The sequence below is a fragment of the Stigmatopora nigra genome, chromosome 14 (genome assembly GCF_051989575.1).
Source record: "Stigmatopora nigra isolate UIUO_SnigA chromosome 14, RoL_Snig_1.1, whole genome shotgun sequence".
Classification (NCBI taxonomy): domain Eukaryota; kingdom Metazoa; phylum Chordata; class Actinopteri; order Syngnathiformes; family Syngnathidae; genus Stigmatopora; species Stigmatopora nigra.
The window spans coordinates 10568772-10587737 of NC_135521.1; the positions used below are offsets into that span (position 1 = coordinate 10568772).

The window sequence follows — 18966 nt, forward strand, 5'->3', positions numbered from 1 at the left end:
TTCTTGCATTGATACTTAACTCAGTGATTATTTCTTATGGTAATTAGTAACAGAGAGCCATTTCATCTCATTTTCTCAACCGTTTTATCTGCACTAAGGTTGTGAGGGGGTGCTGGAGTCTATCCCAGCTGACTCCAAGGCCAGAGGCCAGCCAATCCCAGGGCACACAACCATTCAAGCTCATACTCATTCCTAGAGGTAATTTAGAGGGTCCAATCAGCCTACCATGTTTGTCTTTGGAATGTGGATGGAAACTGAAGTACCCAGAGAAAACCCACGCAGGAAATGCAAGCTCCATAAAGGTAGACAGATCCTTTAAATTATTTAATTTTTGACAAATTTCACATGTACTTTTATTTACTATTTATGACATTTCCATTGATGTCTCGCACCAGTGGACACTAATCCCACATTTTATTTTTTTATATCATATTCTACCAGGGCCACTGGCCAAAAAATCTGCCAGCAGACAAGGCTAGGCTCCCCCACTATTGCAGATGTTGAAATGTTGATCCCGTTCACTCCTCGAGTCCCCCAGATTAGCGGCGCTGGGGCTTTTGGGCCACCGCGCCGGCAGCTGTTTCTCACCCTATTGTGCCCGATTGGACGACACCATGTTCGGCTCCTCCTCGGCGGGGGCCCCTCCACGCTAGCCAAATCCAAGCCGATGTGTAAAGCCAATTAGGACTTTGGATCCAGTTGCATGGGGAATGTGATTTAGTAACGGTGGATGAGGCTGACTAAGAGTTTGGCCACTCGACTTGCTGAAGGCTTTATGGGGGCAAATTGGCCTGCTCTCTTCTGGGAAACCAGATCTGCTCTCTTCACTGTCCCGCTCTTTTCACATCGGATTTGTCAAATGGGATGTACTACACTTTATAGTAGTGTTGGTCTAATGTCCATTTTTTTTGAGGGATGTGGGGGTGAGCTTTATCACAGTGGTGTGCTGTCAGGGTCTTTTCTGCTGGCCTAAGAGATACCTGAATCATATATTATATTTTGTCCATCACTACTTATAATTCCTAATTGTCTGTTAGCTTCCTTTCATTGCTTTCCCGTTAGTTGCACTGCTTTCTAATGTGTGTCTCATATTGAAGCATTTTACTAATCACATTTCAGCTATTATTGTTGCCAGGGTCAAGAATCTAAATGGAGGCTTTCACGATCAGTTCTGCAGGCCCTGCAGCAAATATTGTGGCTAATTTGTGGCGCAGAGGTTAGTCACCTGTCTCACATGTGGGCAGCCTGGGTTCGAATCCCGGTAGGGAAACATTTTCACTTTGTTGTTTCTATATATTTCTCGTCAAGACCTTCAAATGATGGCAAAGGAAATTGTAGCTACTTGGTGGCGTAGTGGTTAACACACTTGTCTTTCATCTGGGAGGCCTGGGTTCAAGTCCCGGTTGGAAAACTTTTTCACTTAGTTGTTTCGGTGGACTTCTTGTCAAGACACTGAAATGATGACAAAGGAAAGTGTAGCCGCTTGGTTGGTGCAGAGGTTAGTGCACTGGACTCCCACCTGGGAGACCTGGGTTCGATTCCTGTTGTCGTCATTTGGTTGATCACCAAAACCATGTAGGTGAGAAAATGGAATAAGAAAAAAAAAGAAAAAACTTTTTAATTTATATTAAACACTTAGTCATACTTTTCAGAAAAAGGTTATATTCCGAACTGCCTTCGGCAGTTCGGAAGACACTTGATGGACCTGTCTGTGCGAAAGGCGTTCTCGGGTCGGCCTTCGGCCGACCCTCGACCGCTTGCTTGGTCAGTGAACCGCCGACACAGGGAAGCGAACTCACGTTCTCTCCGTGCAAAGGCGAGTGTGCAACCCACTACACCAACTCGTGCCCCACTTATACATAGGTGTTGAAACGTTTTATCCAAGGAAATGGGGTGAAACACTTAGTCATTTTTTGGACAAAATGCTTCATCCACCACTGAATACTTATTCAGTTAAACACTTAGACATTAATACTTATTTTTTTACCTGAACAATTGTGGGAAAATCTTTGCCTGCACTGGGAATTGAACCAGGTACCAAAGAGTTGGCAGACTGATGACTTACCCACTGGGCCACCACCCTATGAGAGAAGGCAGTCGTACTTATAGTTTTATCCAGGAAATGGGGTCAAACACTTAGTCATTTTTTGGACAAAATGCTTCATCCACCACTGAACACTTATTCAGTTAAACACTTAGCAATTAGAAATTATTCTTTTAACTGAACAATTGTGGGAAAATCTTTGCCTGCACTGGGAATTGAACCCAGGACCACAGATGTGGGAGACTGATGACTTATCCACTGGGCCACCACCGGTGAGAGGACAAAGTAGTACTTGTACTTTCATCCTTTCCATTTACCTGAATAATATTGGGAAAATCTTTGCATGGACTGGGATTTGAACCCATGACCACAGATGTGGTAGACTGATGACTTATCCACTGGGCCACCACCCAGTAAGAATATCCTGTAGTACTTATACTTATGTCTCTTTCATTTACCTGAATAATATTGGAAAAATCTTTGCAGGTATTTGGATTTGAACCCATGACCTCAGAGGTGAGAGACTGATGACTTATCCACTGGGCCACCACCCGGTAAGAGCACACTGTAGTACTTATACTTTTGTCTCTTTCATTTACCTGATCAATATTGGGAAAACCTTTGCAAGCACTAGGATTTGAACCCAAGACCAAAGGGGTGGAAGACTGATGACTTACCCACTGGGCCACCACGCTACAGAATTAAATTGTAGTATTTGTTTTTTTGTCTCTTTTCACGCCCAGATCATTAGTACTTTACTTAGTACTTTATGGTTTTATTTAAGGAAACTGGTCTAAACTGTTTCTTGTTTTGAGGACAACATTTGTAAAGAAAACTCATTATTTTGGCATGTATTTATAAACCAAGTTTATAAATACATGCCAAAATAATATCATGACTAACGAATTTGAATGTCTCTTTTCATCAAGTGTGTTGTGTATGTAAACTTTGCATATCTAAGCGACCAATGAAAGCTTTCTTTCAAATTTATGGATTGCTAAACGTCATAAATCTTGATTTTTAACACCTGGCTGCACCCCAAGTAGCCACCCCCTAATTTGGATTTGTCAAAAAGCGATGACTCACGACACCCCGTCAGCATTTAAAAAGCAAAAATAAGTATTCGATCTTTATATTCTAAGGTATCTTTGTCAAAAAAGACACTTTGACATGCTCATATACATTCTACAAGTGTTTTTAATCGGTACATCAAATTTGGATCCGAGCACAAATAATGGAAAAAATGTCACAAAGTAGGACAATTTTATTGTCTTCATTATGGTCTATATTTTTTTTTCTAAAACTTGGTGTCATGTCAGTAGAATCTATGGTCCAGGTACTTTCAAGTTCATTACAAAATAAAGTCTTTGCAATAAATAAATATATAGATTTAGATTTATACTTTATATGTGGAAAATAAATATATTGTACATCTCATAAATAGGATCGCCAATATGTCCCCCAACTTCAGTCACTTGCCTTTTTTTTAACAATGTGTCTGTCACATAAAACATATTTTGAGCAATATTTTGGGAAGAGTTGTTGTCTATCAAATTCTGGAAATGCTGGAAAATTCTTCGAAAATTACTTGGGGTGAAATGTAAGTTATTTTATGAAATGGCTATATAATATTGTAAAAAAATGGGATCAGATGTATCCCTAAAAATGCATTGAAATGGAAAAGGTGGATCAATTTAATTTAGTTTATATTACCTTAAAAATGTTTTTTATCAAATCCATTTTAAAAAGTCATTAAACGTGTCCATACTATCATAATAAATCTATCAGAAGACCTTTAGTCCAATCAAAATGCAATTTTATATCATAATATCAGCATCCAGAATACCTAAATTGGCAATTTAGACCTTAAAATTAAAAGCCCTTTTGGTTATGAATGATAATTTTCATCAAAATATCTGAAATTGTGTTTTTTACAGTGTAATTTAAAATGCAACTCATTACTAAACATCTTTCCAATCCAGTATGAAATGTCAATCAAATCATGGCAGACTGCATTATGGGCAAAAATGGCGCTTTATCCATAAACTCGAAAAAACGTAACGTCTCTTTGTGAAATTGTGGGGTTTCGCCCTCTAGTGCTAAGTACCATGGACGCAATTCTCAAACCTCCAGCTGGGGCGCGTCGAGTAAGTGCCGTGGGATGGCGACCACAATCATCCCGTGTGACTCCCTCCTCACATTTCAGTACCTGAACCTCGCCCGGTAACTCGGGCCTTCTTCCCATCAGTCCTCTCTCGGAGTCCATGTGGCGAGGTATTTACGTCCGTGCTCTCCATGGCGGTCACCAACAGTTTGTGGGAGCAAACAAGCGTCCTCTGCAAAGTGGGACCAAGCAAGTGGGTTGCGGTCACCTGTACTGAAAGAGGTCCCGGTAGGCTTGGGGGATCTTTTCGATCTCCACCGGTCGTGGGAGGAAATGTGTGAGTTTCTGGTGTTTTTTAGTCCTGCTGCCCTCTCTGGGCGAGCCGTCTTTGTTCAAGGCCACGTAGTAGAAGCGCGCCGTGTCGTTGTGTTTGTACAGTGTGGACGCGTACGTGTTGTACCAGTTCTCTTCAAACTGCTCGCGGAAAACGCACTCCGCCGTCAGCTTTCTCTGCCGGGGAGAAAGAAAAATGTGCGGGTTAGTGTCGGGCAATTATGTAGGATGGAGTAACAGGGGGGAGAAAGTTAAGATATTATGGGGATTGAGTTGTACGGTGGAATAAAAGGAGAAAAGAGGGACTAAGTGACGTGATTGAAGTCATAGTATTTCATATGTTGTAATCAGGGGATTGTCAGGTTATGATATTCAAGTTTTATATTGCAAAAAATGGAATTACTACGAGGGAAAAAAATTGCGGGATTAAAGCGTATGTTGTAATATTATGAGATTAAAGAAAGGGTAAAAAGATGGCTATGAATGTCATTATATTAAGAGAAGAAAATAATATTACATGATCAATTATTATTATAGAGCAAATCTTACACTTATTTATCATAATATTAACAAGATTGAATGGGTTCTGCTCTATATTGAGGCACACTTTCCTCAATTCAATCTGTTGGGGACTAAATTGTGATGAACCAGACAAAAAACTTCTTCAGCAGCACTGATGCTAAATCACAATAATCCAATTTTGATGTTTTGTGATCTTATTGGATAAATATTGATTAAAAAAATCCTCCAACATTGACACCACCGTGGCATACCCCTGCCTCGAAAGCCACTGATGATTCCGATAAGTGCAAAAACCTCCAAATCAATTTGAAAGGCACTCTGCAAGGATGCACATTGCTTCACTCTAGATAACCGACAGCAACTCATTTAAGCAGGTACTCATTACAAAGTCGGCCAATCATTAGACTTGACTTTTCACTTTACATTCCTCACTCGCTCTGCAGACCTACTGACCCCTTGACGTGCATCGGATGGGCGGATGGGGGGATCATTTTCCTCCCTGTAATGCAACTTGAACGCTTAACATCCCTGCCCACGCACCTCGAGAATCCCCTAAAAAAAGTGCATGTCAGTTTTAAAAAAAACTCTTTCTCGACGTGATGGCTTGGATTTTGTTGAGTTCAGTTCAATCGGATGTTTTCAGTAAACACGACCCCGAGGACACGCGAAGGGAGCATCCTATTAGCCGCCAACCTCAGCGCATCGGCAGCTCGTCAAGGTCTGGTGGCTCGCCATGGCGGAAGAGCCCCCTCCAACTTTTGACCCCAGATAAAAGCTAACATGCTTCAATGGTGCTCGAAAGTAAACATTCGCTCTCTATTTTAACTCACTGCATGCCAACTAACTCCAATTCATTTAAACTGGGAATGGAAATGGACATCTAGAACCGCCAATGGCAGCCAAAGGATTAAATGCTTATGGTGCAATGATTAAAAAAATAAAATGCATGAAAGGGTTAAATCTGTGTTTGGAAAATGTGTATTTTTTTTCGGGACCTGTGATCAATTATTGATCGTAAATAAGCAAATATTTTGTGTGAGTGTCATATTGGTGATGTCATATCAGTGTGCTTATTTATTATAGCAAGAAACTATAAAACTATGAACTCATTTGTATACAAAAGTCATACTTTTGAATAGTTTAACTACTACATACTGCAATTGGCTGCCAACCAATTTAGGGTGATTCCGCCTACTGCACATAGTTGTCTGAGAAAGGCTCCAGCACTCTTTTTCACCCTATTGGTTCATTCTGGCGGCTAATGAGTCAAAGGGGCTGACATGAAAGTGATATATTAGTGTTGAATAATTGAAGTAGTGAGCACAGTTGTTTACGCAACATGTTTGTGACTGTTTACATGCAAGATGCACAGTATTGATAGTTTAAGAGCCTCTGTGTTTTAAGTGCTTGGACTCTGCTTGCAAATGACCAACTCCTTTTAAGGTGGACATCAATTCTTTATGGATGTTTGAACTTTTTGCAGCTGGCCTTGCTCTCCATCCAAAGAGAAAGCAAGAGAGCAACAACTAATAGTGTCACATTTTACTTTTAGTGTCTATACTTGAGGTTGAGTCACAAAATGACAGCTTTACTACCTTTCTACTTGTATTTAAATAGTGTTGCACTGATGTGAGTATCGGTACTGATACAGTACTAAAAAATGCATATTGCAGAAAAAAATGTGTGGGAGCAAAACAATAATAGTATTGTGCAACACTGCAATTAGTATTTTCCGTTTTTAAAAAATTAAATAAAATTAAGTTCAGGTTTGACATTTTTACTCTTTATATTAGTTCCTCAATGTTCATGTAGTATCAGCATAAACTATTTATTCAGTTATATTAGAAGCCACTTGACCTCTATGCACAATTTGGACATAAGCACTGGAAAACGTGAAAAAGTGAATGGATATAATGTATTGCAGATGCATTAAATACGGAAATATACCGTAGGGAAACTATAAAAAGACAATTTTTGAATTAAGTTTTAAAAAAATCTGGATAAATCAGTGAAATCGAACTATTATGACAGACATGCCTTGCAGATTTCATGCCAATCAGTCAGAGTCGTGTCTGTGGTAAATGATTGCCAAATTTCCTTCAGATGAAATGTTGGAGTGCGGAAACCCTTGCCTAATACACCCACAGAAAATAGAACTTTTGGGTGTGTTGCTAGGCAGGAAAATAAAAAAAAAAGATTTCCAATATGTTCAAGGGTTCCATCCTCGGCAAGACCTTACTGTGTGACGCTCTTCATATTGGTCAGGTGTATAATAAGACCCGCCCATTGACTGCCCCCCATCATCTCCCCTCACCAGAGGTCAAAACTCCAGGATGGCAGACTGATAGCCCACCGTAACAATATCTGCACTCCCACCACAATGGGCGTGCTTAAAAGGTAGAAAGGTAGCCTCTGTTTGGAACCTTCTTGGCTGGAGTTTGTGTTGTGGGTGCAGGGAGGGGGGGGGCTGGGGGAGGGGGGTTGTCCCTAGGCCCCGAGAGGCCCCCAGGTAATGTCCTTGGACACCTGATACGCATACTTCCCCCCTCTTTGTCTTCTCTTTCCCCTCGAGATAAAAAAAAAGGCTTGACAAAGAGGCGTTGAGTACCAAACAAACTTATTTAACGTCAGAGTCCATCAAGTTTGGGAATATTCCAGAGCTCAAATAACCAAATTTGAGAGTTCATTCATGCATCGAGCAGTGCGTCTACACGGGGACCGTGTGACACAATTGTTTTGTCTAAGCGCATGTTGCTATCAGTCGGCGAGCCTTGACGACGCGGCCAAAAGCGGCGTCTTTGCCAACAAAGGCTCTCGAAAAGACAAACAAGAGAGGAAAAGATCGTCCCGACAGGCTGTTTTGAAGGCGAGTGGTGTGAATGAATGAATGGAGGCTTCTGACTCACCGACCCATAGAGCTCTCCTTTCTCGTTCATGCCCAGGTAGAGTCCGGCATCCACGCCTCTGATGCTGACCAGACCGACTGCCAGACTGATGAACTCCAGGATGCCTTAGGTTAAAAAATAATGCATCTTGGTCAGGGAAAACAAATCAGCTGAATGTGTTGGACTACCAATTTCATGCCAATTTAATTTTTTGGCTGACAATTGCACTACTTGATTACTGTGATGTGATGTCATCAGTTGCATTTCATCATAATTGCAATTATTCGCAAAGTGCAAAACAATAGGTTAAAAAGTAGTAATTAGTACATTTATTTAAATGCTCTACCATATTTTAATGACTCTCACAAGGGCCGCAGGGGTGCTGGAGCCTAATGCAGCTAACAATATGCAGTAGGTAAGGTACACTCTGCATTGGTTGCCAGCCAATTATAGGACACGTGGGTTAAACACTTGTGGGGCAGATTTCCTAACCATCAAACCACTGAGCCACCATATTAATGAAATAATAATCTATATGACCTCAATGGATGCCATTGACAGCAATGGACATCCAATCCATTTGAACAGGGAGAGAAAAACAGACTGAGTTAAGTTTAGTGCTGCTAAACAAATTATGGTTAATCACATTCTGTCCAAAAATGAATTTAACAGTAGCATTCAACACACTTGTACCATCATCTTAATCTCTACTACTCCCCATAAGATAATGTGTAAGTTAACTCTGCTCATTATGTGTTAACCAAGAGTTAACTCGCACAGTCTTAGTTTGAACATGTATGAAGAACCCTAAAGTGACTTAAAATTGACTTTTATGAGGAAATGGAGTCGCGTGAGATTGAAATCCTAGCGCAAACGTCCGTCAACTTCAAAGGATGGGAAACAAGCAGTCAAATGAAAAGCTAGGATGGCGGGACGCAAAGGTTAGTCCTCCTCAGAAAGGATCCAGCTGGCAAAGGCCGGCGTGAGGCCACCTGGGCCCCATCTTCCTTCCCTGCAGCTCACCGGGTGCCAAACACTGACAGCGGGGCTTTTTAATCAGAGCCATGTCTGACAAAAGGCTTCGCATCTCAACCTTAAGTCGGGCCAGAGACAAACACCAGGACCACCCAACCTTTTTTATGCACGCCGTCCTGTTTTTTGGGAAGCCTCCGAGGCTGGAAGCCTTGCAGTAGTTGCGTTCCAGCTTGCATCTGCATGTGCCACTTGTTTGTGGCCGAGGAAACCGGACACACCTGTGGCCAGTGCCCTAAAGGGATTATTGGTGGGGGGCGGGGCTTATCCCGGCACGCCAGGTGACTGTGACGCACGGCTGATTGGAACATTCTAATATTCAACTGGCTTGATGTCATTGTGCGTCACTTCATTATAATTTGTGGCATTTCGGGGTCACTACATGAACATTTTGTGTTATTTCATGTTGGTTAGGGGGCATTTCCGGGTCACGCCCTCTTCATTAGTGGCTTCCATTTGGTTTTTGGGACATTTCCAAGCCTGTTAACTTTAGAGTTAATTTTTTTGTTTGTCAAAAAAGGGGGGGAAATGTAAAAAAATGATTGTGGGTACTTTGCCATTTCTGAATTTAAATGTATATATTGTTTAATAAAAAATCAAGTGTGATGATATTGTTTGAAGTACTGTGAAACTACATATTTTTGTCATTCCATTATGTAATATGAATAGTTGGAATGTTGAAGACCAGAAAAGTACTTTGTGTTGTACAAATAAATTTCATTTACTTTTGTGGTGTAATCTTTTTAAAGCGACTTGCATGCACATGCACAAAATGAGAAGTATTTTTGTATGGAAATATTGATAACACATGGGATTTTTTTTTGTTAAATTACTATTAATTATTAAGTTGATTAAAATTTGCAGTCACTTTTTCATGTTTTTTCTCCTCTCCACTTAGTATCTGCTTAGAAACTTAGATTCCGGTTATTTTCCCCTTAAACAAGTATGCATGTCAAATGTAGTATTTACTTCCAATTTGTGTTGATAGAGGGGTAAAAACAGCATCACTTTTGGATTCTGCTCCCATAAATAAAATAAATAAATAAAATAACAGGAGTCAGCCCCAAATTATTAATAGTATTTGCCAGTGTAATGCAAAGATCTAGTTCAGGGTTGGCAAACACACTGCTCTCGAGCTGCATACGGCTCTTTGCTTCGTATCATATTTTGTATATCCACTGTGGCTCTTTGCCTTGTTTCATGTTTCTCTCTCTCAAAACACACTTAAAGTCATCAGGGCCCATTAAAAACAAATGAATTATATTTTACAAATAATTTGTCAGATTGTATTCTTTAAAATTCTGCTTCTGACATAAGGTGTGGCACTTGAAAATGTTCCCTCTTTGTGTCTAACTTGTCCGCCACCCCAGATCTAGTTGAAGGACGAGAACATATGTCCAAATCTAAAGCAAACGTCAATGATTATCAAGCTCAAACGATGAATTGGAAGGACTTACCGAATCTGCTGTGATCCTGCCTGGTCCCATGCACCGTCCCATTGGGAAATATCTCCAATTGGAATCCCGTCCTGCAGTACAGCTGCCTCCTTCTGAGGATGCCTTTGAGGTGTCCAAAGTCGGTGGGCGAGCCACCCCTCTGCAGCCCCCCTTCGATCTGGCCCAGGCGCTCATTGAGGGCCAGCGGCGTCTCTGCCGGCTGCAGGGGCGCGTTCCCGAAGGCAGGCAAACTTTGTAAATCCAAGTCGAGCGCCCCGAACCAAGTCCCCACCTCAGCCATGGTGTGCACGGCCGTCACGTTCAAACTAAGCGAAGAAGGCATGTGGAAGCTGTTGGCAAAGTGGGCAAAATGTCCGAGCCATGCAGAAGACTTGAAGGAAGCCCCCCTCTCTCTCTCCTCATCCGTTTTCATATGCGTGCGGCACCTAATGAGAAGGAAAACACGGGGATTATATACATCTCATCTTGACGTTGGCCACGCCTGGCTGGCATCCTTTTCTCATCTTCCGATCATCTAAGTGAAGCGATCTTGCGCATGGAAGGAAGCTTGCTTGCTTGCTTGCTTCTGGCTTTCCTTCCCTCTCCTCTTCTCTCCTCTCCTTAACGGCAAGTGTGCTGGACGGAAGGTGCGTTCAAAGACCATCCCGAGGAAAAGCGCTCCATCTGCTGCTGCTGCCGAAGCCGTGACACCTCCTGCTTTCCCAACGAGATGATGAAAATAACTTGTGCATATTTGCAATCCAAGCTTGCGCGCAAGTGTCAGTCAGTGCCAACAACTGGAGCTTTTCTCTCTCTCTCCTCTCTCTTTTTTCTCTCTCTCTCTCTTTTTCTCCTCCTCTTTGGAAGCAGGTGCTTCCTTCCTCGCCCCCTCTGCACTACGTCTGCAATGTGCTGTAACAAGGCAGCAGCTTTAACCACTTGTAGGGACAACTACTGGTGAGGAAGGGAGGAGAATGGAGGGGCACTGGGAGTTAACGGGGGGGGGGGGGGGGGGGGTTGCATTTTGCATTGGGATCTAATGGGACTGCTGTGGAACCTCTGCAGAAAACGACGTTGCTAACAATAAACTGAAAAGTCAAAAAGCCCTCCCATGCACCCCCCACCCCAAAAAATAAAATTAGCAAAATGAGGAAAACTTAAACTGTGTTTTTAATTATTAACAGGGAACATAAGTTTGGGCTGTTTGTTTATGCTTTTATATATATTTTTAGGTGTGTTTTAACCCATTTGGGGGTTTGGAATACAAAACTGAGTTAAGTTTTTTTTTAATATATAATATAGGTAATACATTGAAATAATATTGCTTAAAAATTGAATTTGATTGTTCTAATTTAATTTAGAAAACGGTCTTTTAAAATAAAATGAAAAATCACCTTTAAAAAACATTAATTTTCAACAGTGGTGCTGGGGCCTTATTAAAATTAATTTCTTATTTTTTTACATGAATACATTATTTTAAATAACTTTCTTCACTGACAGGCTTGCACGTCAACGTAACCGCTAAAATAACATTAAAATCACCACTCGGGAGTGCATCAAAAATAAAAATGATACGCACCTCATGACTAAATATGAACTCAATTGCACTGTATGGCAAGAGTGCAAAAAGAAGCCATAAGTATGGATGTTGTATGTCTTCTGTACACAATGGGGCAACAGGTCCTGACATGTGGAAGCATGCCCTGCCAAAAAAAAAAAAAGAAAGAAAAACAGATAGAAAACACAGCTGTTTAGCAAAGACTTGACTTGTGTCGAGTGAAAACAAACCGTAGGAGTGTTTTAATTAGATGACTGTTCTGGAGATATCAGTGACAGCAGGGGTGGCCGCTCGGAGGACATCAATAGCACAATTCAAGTAGGAGACATGCTACGTACGTGAGACCACCCTCAAGCTGTCTTTTTGGGTAAAGCCCCCCGCCAGCTCTCGTCAACACAAGAAACATTCTGACATAGATTAGACACCCAGTTGTCTATTTCAATGACAACAACAACAGATCAATGGGATTTTGGTTAGGGCTGTTGACTTAAAGAGTTGGTCTTGCATACTAGGTATTAAGGGAGGTGCAGATGATTAGGTTTATGAATGAGTTTATCTCTAACTAGTAGACAAAAAGCGAGTATCGGTATAGTATCATTGCAACACAAATTTTTATCATAGATATTGCAAGTGATAGAACACATTTACACTTCTTACAAGTGTTGTTATGTATTTCTCTAGACTTGTAGTAGTACTGCTAAAAATACCATACTTTTTACTCTTTTTTAGAAAAAAATACAATTACATATATATGTTATACAGAAATTACTTTTAGGTAATTCCATAGATATATCCCTTTTATTTATAATTAACAATCAAAGTAAATGCTCTGCAATTGCTTTAATTAAACATTTTCTATACTTTTTTGTCTTCACTATGGACAAAAGAATCATTTCTAACTTGCTGCCCTTTAATAATTACATTCATCTGCTGCCCTTTATAATCTTAATGAACAATAGCTTTGACTTCAAAATGCAAATAAGTAAATGTCAGAAAAATCCTTTCCTATCAGATGAATTTGTTTACGGGAAAAGGTTGTTTCCTAGTGGGTGGAATCATTCGTACTCATTTATAAGTAAGACATAAGGCCTTTGAATGCCTAAATAAGGCCTTTAAAAAACAATTTGGCACCTCTTGAGATGTTTCAAGCATCTTTGGAAGCCCTGTGAATAAAAACAGAAATAGACTTTAGTTGTAATTCCTAATAATCTTGTCGAATTTTGCCCCATGCACTGCAGATACAGTACGACTTGACCTCAACCAAAAGCCCACTTTAAGGCGGCCGATTGTCCCACTATAAATCTCACGGGGGTCTCGGGCCCGCATTGAAGTCGACGCAGGGACAGTGGCTTTCAGCACCACGCGGTCCTTGAAAAGTGGCGCGGGTGACGGATGCCCGGGGGCCTCCTCTCCATGAATTGGCCGAGGGGTTGACGAAGAGTCAGGTCAAGTGCGGCTTTGTGCAAAGGGGACATCGGGGCGATCGCTACGCAGGGGCTTGAAAAGATTTTTTTGTCCCACTCGGGGTTGAGATATGAAAGAGGACAGAGGAGGAGGGACATAGAGAGTGCAATTGAGCGATGGTAATGTGGAGAGTAGGGTTGGGGGGGATAGAAAAGTTTGTACTATCTTGTGGAAGCAAACACAAATCTCTATTAATTCAAATTTTGGCAATTCCTTACAATTTGTTTAGAACTGAATAAGTAAGATGTGTTCTACCTGCAGACTGGAAGGCTAAAACACAAAAAAACTACTCCATTACTTCCCCCGTTTATGATAGTTTACTCACAATTAGATTCATTTTCTCATTGCTATTCATCTTTTGCTGGAATCATGTATTTCTATCCAATTGCAGGCACTTAGGAGATCAGGGCTTTACGACACTACCACTTTTGTCCACCAGTGTCGCTAAAATCCTCCAAAACTGAAAGTTACTTAGAGCGGCCTTATGATTTCATCCAATTTCTGTACCTAAAAAATAATAGTCAATTCCCACTCTTACCTTATTTTTCTTTTTTAATGACTGAAATGCATTAGTCTCACTACATTTACCCACAAAGCAGTTTCCTTATGGACCAATGTTGTCTTTACCTTTAGTCCTTCACTGGACATTTGTGTTGTGGTCATTATAATAAAAATAAACTATAATAAACACAATTTTTAATCCCAATTTTTTGTTGCTAAACCTGCTGCTTCTCGGCTGTACTTTACAGTTGACGAGTCAGATTTATGGCTACAGACGCAGAGAAACACGCACACGCACAGACTTAAAATGTTCCCATATGTCGCTAACCTGCCGAGGATACAGAAATGAAGATAATGACCTCAAGTGTACGTCTACACTTTGATGTCGTTCTCGCGGGATCACACACACACACACATGTATACACAAAGCCCCAGTTGAAAATACACTCGCTGGCCAGGATTGGAGGCTAACAAGTACCTCGCCTATTTGTTTGGATTAGAAAAAATTCATACGTGTCCTCTTTGGGGAGGTGAGCAAAGGTCTGCTTAGCCAAATAAAGGGGATATGTTTTACATATAGATACGATGTTGGATTCAATTATAGAGCCTAGCTGGAGGTGCTGGTGCACACTTGAGGACTGTTTTGACATTTGGGGAAACCTGCTGGTTCCTGTTCTCTACGCTGCGTCCAAGAAACAGCTCACTGCTCCTCCGAAAGCTGCTCTGGTCTTCTGTAAACATCAAGATGCATCTCATTAGTTAAACTCATAAAACTAAACATCAAGGAATTCTGGGTTATGTAAGAGACTGATGCCTTTAGTTTTTGGAATGCTAGTTTCTTTTTGGGATCTGTTAATGGCCCACTCACTGGTTATTTCATACTGAAGGTCAATTCCAAGTCCTTTGGTCCTTTTATTATTATTATTTTTTATTTTGTTTGGATTTTTTCAAATCTAAAAATCTGATACATTCTAAATAGGCTATCATTGGCTGGCCATTCTAGTCCAATTAGATTGGACGTCTCTCGTGATTAAGGTCAGTTAAACATAATCATTCAATCCTTTAATTCAGATTATTATTCTAATCGTATGCACTATTTTAATAGACATTAAAATATTGCTCCAAATAGAATTGTAGTGTTTTGGCATCAGACTTTCATTTAAAACAAACTATTTTGAGATAAAGAGATGAAAACCATCAATTTCATGTCGATACAATATTGATCTATTTGTCTAATTTACAAAATGCCACTTTTCTGTTCTAATCTACACAATATGTACAACCACACATCACAATCAGCATCATTCAAACTAAAGTTAAAAAATATATATTTCGATTTTTTTATGTTACGATGCTTGAACATTTAAGAATTTAGAAACACAACACCATGTATAAAAGATGAGTCTATTGATCAATGTTTTGCTTTTTGGGAAAATCACTAATTTAATAATATTATAAATGAGAGAGATTTGTAACTGTGTGCTTCTGACAGTTGACAGGCTTTTTTTTTTGAGAGAGAGAGAGCATTTGCCAGAAATCAGCTGGAAAAGTCTCCAAGAACATGATAAGCCTTGTAGGGAATGAAACGGATGGATATACAGATTAGAATATACTGTGAAGTATAAAAACACCAGTCCTTTACAAACTGGCGTCTTGCTGATTCGGGATACCCAACTTGTAATCATCTGATCTGGGATCAGGTTCTAGTGAACCCCCTTTAACCTCAACCACGTGAGGGCACTCGAAGATGGCGGGGGCTGATGTCGGCGGCGTTGGCCAGCACGGTAACGTGCCCGGGGGGGTTCAAAGCCCAGCACGGTCACCGAGAGCGGCGCGAGTTGCCGAGAAGAGGCTCGCACTCCCAGAGTGAGAGAGAAGGGCTGCTATCATCTGTTCTTATTTTACCTTTTGTCAGGCAGCATGTGGAAAATGATCTTCACTGTGAGTTATTTGCAGAGCTGGATTCCGTGTTATTTCATTCCCAAGCAGAGACATAACAGAGAGGGTCTCCACTTTCATGCAGGTGGTCCCTCGGCCTTGTTCAAGGGCGCCGTGTGCGCCGGGGCAGGGGGGGTGAGGGGGTATGGGGGGTGCATGACTTGCGAGGGAAGGGAGGGAGGACAGATGCCTGCCAATGTAGGTAACGGTTTAACGTTTCATGGCCTGACCAACCAATGCAAAGATAGTTTTAATTCATTAGTTGGCTTTGCTTTTATGCCTTGATGAATGAACTGACCCACCCCCCATGTTTTGGTTAGACATTAACATAAAAGTTTTAATGCAGCATGTGTGTATAGGGGGAAAAATACTTTTTTTGTTGCACTGTGGGTATATTTTAATATGACATTTTCCGCCTTGTCTCTTACAATTGAGTTGAGCAGTAAATTATCTCCCATTGAACTTTTACTGTGTTCACCCCTGCACTCTACAAAAAACTTATAGAGTACACTGGGATGATAAAAGCCATATTGGTGTATCTCAACTTGCCAATTCTTCATCTTTGAGACCGTAACGTGTAATGATACTTGTCAGGTTTAAGGGCCAATATAGCTTTGCAGTTTGAGTCAAAATTCAAATGTTTTAGTCAAAAAGCAGCCCGTTGACCTACATTTATTCATTCATTTTCTCAACTCAACGTGTACTCACATTGGTCGCAGGGGGTGCTGGAGACAATCCCAGCCAGGCAGCACCCTGAATGTGGCCAGCCAATCGCAGGTCACCAGGAGGCCAGCAGTCAAACCTAAGGGCAATTTAAAGTGGATAGTGAATAGAAGTGCACAAAATAACTGCATAATTAAATATTTAAATGTCTTTTTTTATTGACTACAGTGTACTGTTTCTATTCAAATATTTAGGAACAATTTGCAAAGTTAATTTTACCCCATCCCTAAGTACATGACCTCATTTTTGGTGCCAAATAAGAGCGCAGTGACATCACCACCAAAATCAAGACTGGTTGGATATGGATCACCGTATACAATAATTATGAAATTAATTTTTTCCTACCATGATTTTCAGTTGAAGAAAATCTACCACCCGGTTATTGAAGCACTCTACTGTTTTTAACGAGTATTTTGTTTTAAGTATTTATCTTTAATTTACTCTATTTATTTATTCTGGCAACTACAGCTGCCAGTACTTTAGCCACAAATGTAACTTTTTTTTAATTGTGTACTTAGGCAGTGAGTTTCTCTTGAGGTTCCACTTGCACTAAAATATTTAAAAAAGCACCGGCTTGGGACAAATGACGTCATTTTTGCCATTCTTATGCGTGGGATTCATGTTATAGATATCTAACATTCAGTGGCAATGGCAAAACTGATGTCATTTGTTTTAAGCGAAATGTCATGCAGACATCTGTCATTCAGTTTTGACTGGAAAAAAAACATAATTAAAGATACACCTATCTACTATTTTGACTAGTCACGATTACATTACCGATGGAAAATCAAGAAATTTCAATACACACAAATGGCTGAAATACAAACAAAACAAAAAAGACTCCCAGTGTCGTTGGAGAGAACCCCCCCCCCCCCCCCATTTACTCCACCTTTTCTTGGCTTTAACCTCGAGCCGTGTGACATGAGAGGTTAGTCTAGAGTGCGCGTATATGTGATCATGATCCCGGCTGATGAGGGAACAGGCCCTTGGAGCGAGACTATTATGTTCACTACAACCCAGTGCAAGGATCCAGCCTCAAACAGATGTTAGCCGGCCGTTGTGGAGGCCTTGGCACGGTGCCCGGGGCCTACCTATCTGCACAGCTATTTACATGGCGATCCAGCTGCTTGCTCTCTTTTCCCGTTGGCTCCTTCTCCTTTTAAATGGCTCTGCATATTTGCATGCCCCCTTTGCCCCTTCCCCAGTCGTTTGAAATCAAATACCCAGTCATGTATAAACTTTGATCAATCAAAGCCACTAATTTGTTTAGCTGACAAGACAGCTGAAGTACTGATGCAGGTCCACTTGCGAGGGGGATGAAAAAGACCAGGCGGTCCGGATCCCAGAATATCTTTGTGCTGACGCAAAGCTTTACTCCACCATTTATTTTTAGTTGTTTTTCCCTCTTAGAAAAGCCTGGCTACATTGCTGATGTTCTTACCTGCTGCACTTTTTTTTGGTGGATTTGCTCGAGATGGGGGGGGGGGGGGGGGTATGTCGTTAAATTATTATCTATGGAAGGGATTTTCAAAATGGTTGCATCCAGTGATCACTTAATGAATGGCTATCAACTTAATTGGCTTTAATGGCATTGGAATTTTTTTATCGGTATTTCCGCTTTCAGGAAATACTGACTTTCATGCAGATATTCTGAACTAATATAGATCAGAATGAAACATAATCAAAAATCTAATTTTAGTTCTGTGCTTTTTTTTTAATGTATCAAATGATCTTATTTCGTCTATGATATTTAACGATAAAGGTGTCATCTGTTCTGTTAACTGTAGGGGAGCTGGATCACGGCAGATTACGCTAACCAACAATATAGACTTTTAATTATTCTAAAAAGTCACAAAAAATAATCCAATAGTTAAAAAAACGGAGGAAAACTGAGAAAAGATTTCACATCCAAAAATCTATTCAAAACTGCTGTCAAGACGACAACTAAAGTTGTGTTACTCATTGTTAGCATTAGCTTTAAGTATAATTGGAGGGAAATATGGTCAAGTCAGTAGAGGGCGCTGATGTTTCCAAGCCGACTGCCCACATGACCTCATCAAAATCGTACTGTGACAAATGATGATTCATATGATAAGTTCTGTCTTCTTTGGTTCAATCAAAGTTGTTTGTTTTTCTGTCGCCATTCATTAATTGAGCTCGTTCGCTGTCAAGAGTGATGTACGCTTTGGCGTCATCATGTGAGATTCCGCATGAGAATACTCACAGTTTGTTTACCAAATAGGATTACCAGGAGGCATGACTTTCCGGTGCTTGGGGACATGAAGCAGTCAAATTTTAATTGCCTCGAAAGGCATTTTTGGCCATTGTCGATGAAGTGGATTGCGAGCAGAAGAATGGAAAAGAAACCTACAGTTTCCACGTGATGTCTTGAAAATGTTCAACTTTGATGATATGAGGGCAAATAC

The 18966-nt window shown here is 40.7% G+C and overlaps 1 protein-coding gene across 2 annotated transcripts; it reads right to left on the reverse strand.

Moving 5' to 3' along the window:
- Nucleotides 1-3741: 3741 nt before the first annotated feature.
- fgf16 (fibroblast growth factor 16) lies at nt 3742-16543 on the reverse strand. Of its 2 annotated transcripts, XM_077733404.1 has the most exons (5): nt 16526-16543; nt 11936-14610; nt 10378-11070; nt 7910-8013; nt 3742-4658 (listed from the first exon to the last, which is right to left on the reverse strand). In XM_077733404.1, exons 3-5 carry the CDS (start codon nt 10787-10789, stop codon nt 4413-4415), a joined length of 762 nt encoding a protein of 253 aa, XP_077589530.1. In that variant the 5' UTR covers nt 10790-11070; nt 11936-14610; nt 16526-16543; the 3' UTR covers nt 3742-4412. The 2 variants fall into 2 exon arrangements, with proteins under 2 accessions (XP_077589530.1, XP_077589531.1); XM_077733405.1 differs by lacking the exon at nt 16526-16543 and having other exon boundaries at nt 11936-14667.
- Between the last annotated feature and the right edge of the window lie 2423 nt (nt 16544-18966).